This window comes from Alexandromys fortis, unplaced genomic scaffold (genome assembly GCF_014885135.2).
Source record: "Alexandromys fortis isolate MF-2015 unplaced genomic scaffold, M_Fortis_MF-2015_v1.1 scaffold_191, whole genome shotgun sequence".
In the NCBI taxonomy this organism is placed as follows: domain Eukaryota; kingdom Metazoa; phylum Chordata; class Mammalia; order Rodentia; family Cricetidae; genus Alexandromys; species Alexandromys fortis.
The window spans coordinates 21980-30282 of NW_026068064.1; the positions used below are offsets into that span (position 1 = coordinate 21980).

At 35.6% G+C, this 8303-nt stretch overlaps 1 protein-coding gene across 1 annotated transcript in view; it reads left to right on the forward strand.

Moving 5' to 3' along the window:
* The window catches only part of LOC126487579 (fatty acyl-CoA reductase 1-like), a 29644-nt gene extending 21938 nt beyond the window's left edge, over nucleotides 1-7706 (forward strand). The window contains 3 exon segments of the mRNA XM_050120483.1: nucleotides 286-415; nucleotides 3032-3159; nucleotides 4903-7706. Coding sequence (XP_049976440.1) covers nucleotides 286-415; nucleotides 3032-3159; nucleotides 4903-5065 — 421 coding nt within the window. The 3' untranslated portion in view covers nucleotides 5066-7706.
* The last annotated feature ends 597 nt before the right edge of the window (nucleotides 7707-8303 follow it).

The following is an 8303-nucleotide window of genomic DNA, read 5'->3' on the forward strand; positions in this document are numbered from 1 at the left end:
TGATACGTAGAAAATTTGACTTTAAACTATTGCATATGCTTTGAGAATTAATTCTGTGTCAGCAGAATTTTGTGCAGGTGATATTAAATTTCCTTTGCTGCTACTTCCAATTTGTTTTTTCATTTTGGATTTATAATTTATGCTCCCAAGATGCAGAAATATTCTGATTCTCTGCTATTTTGGTACACTTACTGAATTACAGTTGGGAGTAAGTGGTTGGGACCGTGGTTAGGGATTTTTTTACCCAGTCTATATATGAACCTGTTGGTTTTTCTTGAAATACAGGATGATGAAAACAATCACTCGTCTTCACAAAGCCATGGTGTTTCTTGAGTAATTCACAAGTAACTCTTGGGTTTGGAATACTGATAATGTCAATATGTTAATGAACCAATTAAACCCCGAAGATAAAAAGGCAAGTATTTTCTGTTTTAGGTTAAAAAATATGTAACCAGAAAACAGCCTGAAATCTAGGCATTTCCCACAACCAGTACATAAGTCAATCTAATTATATTTTTTTCAGTATTTTAATTTTATTTATAGAGAGATACAATTTGCTTTGTCTTAGAATTGATAAAGTATTTGGGAATATCAAAAGCTTTCTAAAGTACAAATGAGTTGTTAATCCTTTCTTCCCACAGGTTGAGTTCAGAGAGAACTTTAACATCTTTATGGGTCTTATGTTCAGGATATCTTGTTTTCTCTGATCCTATTTTTTGGTGATGGGGGAGGGGCTCTAATTGTTTTTTCGTATTGTATGTTCTTTGTCATTCTACTCTGCTTGTTTGAAAATTAAACTGTATTCCTTCTGAAGTCACCTCAGATTTTGTTTGTTTTGTCACATTATGTACCTCTGGCTGGCCTGGAACTTCCTATGTAGACCAGGCTGGCCTCAAACTCACAGAGATCCTCCTGCCTCTGCCTCCTGAGTGCTGGATAAAAGGCCTGGGCCACTACTGCCCATTGATCTCATATATTTTAGTGTCTTAAATACATCCCATTACTTCCTATTAGAAGTATAGCAGTGCTAGGGATTAAACCTAGGGCCTTATTCTCAGTCCCGTCCTTCTTTTGGTGGTTAGAACCTTAGCACGGCCCAGACTGTATCTCCAGCTCACCAGCCATGTGCTTACATCTTACTCTACTTCTCCAGTTCAAGCCCCACAGTTAGGAGACAATTGCTCCGTCTGTTTTCATTATCATTTTCTTTCTGATGTGTTGTCTAGGACAACAGAATATGGCATAATTAGGAGACTTATCATAGTGAAACTTTCAGATTTTGATTGTCAGTCTTTATTCACCCTAGGTAGCTTTTTTTTAAAACACTATTTCAGCATATTAAAGGTTATTTTGTGTTCTATTCTGTTACAGTTGAAAAGTCAGTTATTTGTTTCTCCTTGCTCTTTTCACATATTTGGTGTTCTAAAACTTTGTTTGGGCTTTTTATATCTGTAGATGGGTGTCTTTCTGCGCTTTGGAAAAATCCTTAAGCTCTGTTTCTTCAGATGCTATTTCTCTCTGGTCTTATCCTCTCACAGAGTGGTTTTGTGGTAGACCATGGTGCCCTTGGGCTTTTAATCCATTTGTTATTTTAACTAAAATGTAAATTATTTGTTTAAATTCTCCAACAGCCAGTCAGCAGTGTTGAAACTATTCCAGTTGAGTTTTTATACTTTTATTTTTACAAAGTTCAATTTAATCTTAGACATTTCTTCATAATTGCTTTAGACCCTTTTTCTACAAGTTCACATTTAAATGATAGACAGTATCTGGTTCTGCTGTTGGAGCCTAGTCTGACTCAGGCTACCTCACTTCCATGTTGTTGTTTTGCTAATCATTGTTTGTTTTCTTGTAATTCACATTCCTTGAGATGTCTGTTGAAATTTGCCTTTTCTATTCACACACACACACACACACAAACACCATGTCTCATAACAGCTCCTAGATGAAGTCAAATCTCCTTCTTTGTTAGTGCCGTGGTACTATCTTTTTATTGTAGTAATTTATTTGTAATGTTTTCCCTTCTAGAACTTGCTGTTTTATGGTGATGGTTTATGGTGAATAATCTTGTCATTTCACAGAAATACTTGACTGCTTGTGTGCTCTAGAGTACTGAACAGTTAATAGCCCTCTTATTTGCCACAGAGTAGCATTTCTAGAAAGTCTTCTTTTCTAGGTTTATCAACACTTTTCATCAGATGACAAAGTAACTGTTACTAAAATCCTAAGCCAACGTTCATGGCTAGCTTTTGCTTTTTATTGTTTATTTATTGTGTGTGTCGTGGTAGTTGTTTGAGACAGGGTCTCATTGTGTAAGCACAGTGTCTTAGTCGCTGTTCTATTGCTGTGAAGAAGTACTGCTTGACACCATGACCAGGGCAACTCTTATAAAACAAAGCGTTTAATTGGGATCTTGCTTAGTCTCAGAGGGCTAGTCCATTGTCATCATGTTGGGAGCATAGTGGCATGCAGACAGGCTCTGATGAATACCTCCTGATACTTGGGCAGAGGGGTTAGGCTTAGTATGGGCTTTTGAAACCTCAAAGGCTCCCCCAGTGACACTCTTCATTCAACAAGGCCACAGTTCCTGATCCTTTCAAAGAATTCCATTTCCTGTTGATTAAACATTGAAATATGTGAGCCTATGGGGGCCATTTTCATTCAAATCCCACAGACAAAGCCTGGTTTCAAACTGGTGAGCCACCTGCCTACTGTGTGCTGGCATATAGTGTGTGCTGTCATGCTCTGCTTGATTGTTCTTGATGTCAGAAATATTCTCTAGAAAAATTAATCTTTTTGCTGTAGAAAATATACAGAAGAGAGGGGAGGTTAAGATGAAAAGGAACTTGAATATATGTTAATTCCTTTGTGAAGTAGTGAAGAGCACAGAAATATGTTGACAGTAGAAAAAGTAATACTATAGTTAAGTGTTTTATAATCGTTTCATTTGAGATTGTACTTCAGAGAAGCTGAATTTTTTTGACAAATTACAAAAAAACTTTCACAGCAATAACTTTTTTTCTTACCATAGACCTTTAATATTGATGTAAGACAGCTACATTGGGCAGAATATATAGAGAATTACTGCATGGGGACTAAAAAATATGTATTGAATGAAGAGATGTCTGGCCTCCCTGCAGCTAGAAAGCATCTGAACAAGTAAGTTTGTCATGGGCTTGTTGTACATTTTCTCTTTCTTGTAAAATATTCCAGTTTGCTTTGGTGTAAGAGTATTCTGAATAAAAATGATGTATTATATTTAGGAATAGTGCTTAACTTTAGATTTGTAACTATGTGGTATTTAAGATTATTAAAGGACTGGAGAGGTGGGTCAGTGGTTAAGAGAGCACCAGCTGCTTTTCCAGGGTCCCAGAGTTTGATTCCCGACTTGCATGGTGGATCACACCTATTACTCCAGTTCTGGAGGATCCCACCCACACCATCTTCTGGCTTCCATAGGCACTAGGCATACATGTGGTACCCAGACATACATGCAGGCAAAGTATCCATACACATAAATAAATAAAGATTATAAAACTTACTATCTTCATTTGTGTGTATTCCTGAGTATGAACTTTGGATAAATTTTAATTTTGAAAATCACTATTTACTTACCTTAAATTTCTATTGAAAAAGTAAAAGTACTAGCAGAAAATGAGAATATTGTTTGAACCAAAAGTTACTTATATATATATTTTTATTTTTTAAACTTACAGTACAGAGTAATGGTCTTCTTACTCTTTTAGTAGAGGTAGTACATGCTGTTTTAAAACATAATAAATTCAGAAAACAGGAGTCCCATCATTCAGAGATTTAAGTATTACTAAGGGTCATCTCATTATTATGTGTGTGGTGTGTGTGTGTGTGTGTGTGTGTGTGTGTGTGTGTGTGTGTGTGTGTGAGTGATTTCTAAGACTCCTACTGTTCACTTGCCAAGGTCATAGCACTATGGATTTTGCAAAATGCTGATTTTATTGATGAGGACACAGGTTTGCAAGATCATGTTTTACTAACTGTAAGGAAATTAGAACATAGATGTTTTGACTACTTATTTAAAGCTGCTGTCGCTACTTCTACACCTCATTGTTGTCCTATAGTCATGTCTTGGACTGCATGATTAAGTTATTGGAATTATAGTACCTGCCTGAAGGGTTAAATTTCTTCATGCAACCATGAAAAGCCCTCAAAAATGTTGAGAAACATGAACAAAGGAACATGCTTGCTGATCTTTGAGAGCAGAAAGGTTCTCTATGGAGCTAATGCTATCTTATTCTTAGATGAGGACTTATCAGTTGGCTTTTGGGTTTTGGGACTGTTAGCTAGAAACTCAGACATGTATCTGTTTTACTTCCAGTTTTGCTTCCTGGCTTGGCTTCCTTTCCTCCCCCCTCCCACTTCCTTCTTCCCTCCCTTCCTCTCTCCCTTCCTCTCTCCCTCTCCCCATCCAGGTTTCTCCCACCCCTCTTTCTTTATTTCTGTAGCCCAGGCTGATCTCAAACTTAGGATCTTCCTGCTCAGATTCAGCTCCCAAGTGCTAGGATACCCAGTTATGCCATCATGCTTGCCTTAACCTGCAGTTTGTTGAAGCCTATCACAGGATTGGGTACAAAGCGATTGCTCAGTTTAATTGTTGTTTACTAAGTCTTTAGTCCAAGTACACTGACACAAAAAGACTTTGCTGTACTCCCTGTTGCTAGAGTAAGGCATTAGTATGCTGTTCAGGAATGCTGTTCAGGCAGGAAGGCATGTTTGAATTGTGCTAACTTTTAGTTTAGCTTTCAAATGTTGAAAATTCAAAGATTGCTTAGAACTTTGATTAAAATTATAACTATTAATTAGCTGCTATCCAAAAATAATTTTATTCTAGAAAATATTTAGTGTGTCTTTTGATTTGCTTTCCAGGTTGCGGAATATCCGTTATGGTTTCAATACTATCCTTGTGATTCTTATCTGGCGCATTTTTATTGCAAGATCACAAATGGCAAGAAACATCTGGTACTTTGTGGTTAGTCTGTGTTACAAATTTCTGTCATACTTCCGAGCATCCAGCACTATGAGATACTGAAGACCAAGAGTTTAGCATTAGAACATCTATGCATATGGTGATATAAATGCACAAAATGTAAAATGTACCTAAGTCATCTCACCTTTTGTTAAGACATTAAACCATCTTAAGTTTGAGCGTGGAGTAAATTATGGTCCATTTTATGTAACATTTTAATGTTTATGCTGAAAATCTAGTGAACACACTATGGTATGCCAGCTCAGATTTGCAATACCCACTCAAACTATGACTTATCATTTTGATCTTTGAAATGCAGAGGGTAGGAAGAGGAAAGAAGTGGGACTATGGGAACATTGACCAGTATAACTGTGCAGTTCTGGAACATACTAATTAAAACATGCCTTAACATGCAGTCCTAATATTCAGTGCAGTGGGAAGTGTGCAGAGAGGAAGCCTAGCTAAATTAGTTAAGTATTTGATTTGATTCTTCAATGTTAGATTTCTTTTTTAATCAGATGAGAGGTGGGTTTTAGTTTTGTTAAGACCACAGCCATGTATTTTTGCTTCCTATAAATTATAGGTGGTAGCATATATAAAGACTTGTTCTAACTTTCTTTCTGACTAAATGTGTGTCGTATATCATTTTCCTGCAAGTAATCAGTTGCTCTAAGGATCAGAAGGCCAAATATTATTCTAAAGACACTAACGGATCTAAGTGAACTTGAGAAACTGGATCAGTACATGCTCTGTGCATTTGAAGCAAAGTGAAACCATGCACAGTAAACCCGTGTTAGTATCAAAAGAGTAGGAAAACTTTTTTCTAGTCTGCTTTTTGATCAAATGTAACTCTAGTGAGATATGTTCTCATTTTGAAGAGAATTTCTTGAGACTTGATTGGAGATAGGATTGGAGAAGGATTTGTAACATGTGTTCTCTCCTCCCTTACAAATTTTCTCACAGAATTCACCCCGTCTTGAACGTGCATTATTCTAAAGGAATGTAGTTGCAGCTTTTAACATTAAGAAAATGTCCTCATGTGTTTACCAACACATACTAATTTTGACCTTGAAAGCTGAATTCCTTAAAAATAAATAATGCATAAGTATGTGTATAAAATTAAATAAAGGATTTTACCATGTAAAGTAGCAAACTTTTGAATGAGTATCAAGTCATCATTTCTTTGCATGTTGTTTTAGCTTTAGAAAGACATGCGTTATAGAAACAAGTAATAGCAAGAAAATTGATGTATATTTATTGATGCATTACAATTCCCTTTAAATCTTACTAGTTTGTTACTATTTTATCATATATTTTCTTTAATGACTTGTTCAGCACAATGCTGTTATAATTAAGCTGATCAAGTACTACATTTAAATCATCAGCAATGTACCTTGAAAGTGCTTAAAGGGGTCAGTTCACAGTACAAGAAATTAAATGTAACTTTACATTTTAATTTTTTGACAGTTGAAATGCAGTGTAGAAGAAGTTTATTTTGCTATTGTGGAAAAGCAAAATGTAAGAAAACCAACTTTTTCCAAGCAGGTGTATAGTCTTGAAAAGGAAAAAAAAAATGCTTCTGTGTTGAAGCCAGACTTTGTGTAGTAAAACTTATAAACATAATTTTAAAAGAAGTATGTATGTAAATATCTATGTATTCTTTGGAATGATACTGAAGTCTCTGGTCTAGGACCATGCCTTGTGTAAGGTATGAGAGACCATGATAGTGTGTGAAAATGGAATAAATGATGCCTATAAGGTGGCCCACATAATATACATTGAATACTCCATGTCTCCAAACACATTTCCATGATGTAATGACAATACACTAACCTTTGTATGATTTTTGTACATCTGCCAAATATACCTAGAATCTGGTGAATTGTCTTTGGGTCTCAGAAAAGAATCAGGTGCAATGTGAGCAGGTCTGTAAAGTGAATCAACATGTGTCTTCTGTTTCTTGCTCTTGTCGTCTAATTTAAAGCAGTGCTGACTAGGGCTATGCTGAGGTTACAAATTAATTTTGTGTATTTAGAATCCTGTTCTCAAAAGAAAGGTAATGAATAAATGACACTCATTCTGGAATTTACAATTTTGAAATTAGTATGGAGAGATAGTCAGTCCTCACCAAGTATGCTTTGGAGTCAAGTCATATTTAAAGGATTTGTAAATGTATTTTGTTTGTTTGTAATTTGCTAGACAGCATTTTTAGTTCTGATTTTATTTTCCATAGAGATTATTCAATAGGACAACCTGTAAAATAAATTTATTTCATTCAACTCATTTGACAAAACCGTATTCTAAACCATTTGGAGGGTTTTTCACTATCTTTCCTTCTCTGAACTCTGGCATACATATTTGTACACTGTAATGTCATTGTAACCATTTAATTGCCTTGGCAACGCTAATGTATCTTAAAGCTTAGTGCAGATAAGCATGAGCAGGTGGTATGTTGTTTGACTTAAGGGTGACATAGAATAAGCGTTCCTCAAGTCTGCCTGATGAAGCTTGGAAGCGGGAGGGGACGCTCCCCTCTCTCCTTTGTGTTTGTCTATAGGAACTGATTGGAAAATTTTGTTTTGTGTATTGTTTGTTTGTTGTTTTAAGTGTAAACTGATAATCTTTTATAAGAAGTACATAGAAGCATTGGGTGCCTTTGTTTGTAAACCAAAAAGTAATAAATGAACCCTATATTTCTATTCTAGCATCTATTGTATTTTTACACTGTGGAAATCATCCATGAGTTACCGTGACTACGTAGTTCTGACCATTTCATCTTTCTTAGGTGCCCTCATTGATTGTCAGCATCTTTTATTTATGTCTGAGTTATTCACACAGTACTTTAGAGGAAGCATATAGACATAATAAACACTAGTTAAAAATATTTTTATACAGCAGTTAATAATGAAACAGATTTTGTTTTGTTTTGTATTTAATGTAAACAGAACCAAAATACCACCAGCACATTTCTAGGGCAAATCACATCATGTTTATAGATTCTTCACCAGTAATTGATCTACTTTATTAAAAGGATTACTCATTTTCACAGAGATTGAGTGAACCACATGGGGGAGGATGAGAATGCATCAGGATAAGGTTGCAGTGTAAATGGTTTTGTAAGCATGGCTTTCTAGGCCAGCTTCCAGCTCTGTCTTGAAACCGTTTGCACTGACTTGTTCTGCTTTGGAAAAAAAAAAAAATTCTAACTTTGCATGAGAAGCTTAGAGAAAAGGATATATGCTGCGTAAACTTATCATGGAAATGGGTTTCACAGTCTGTTTAAATGTATATGGAATATTTT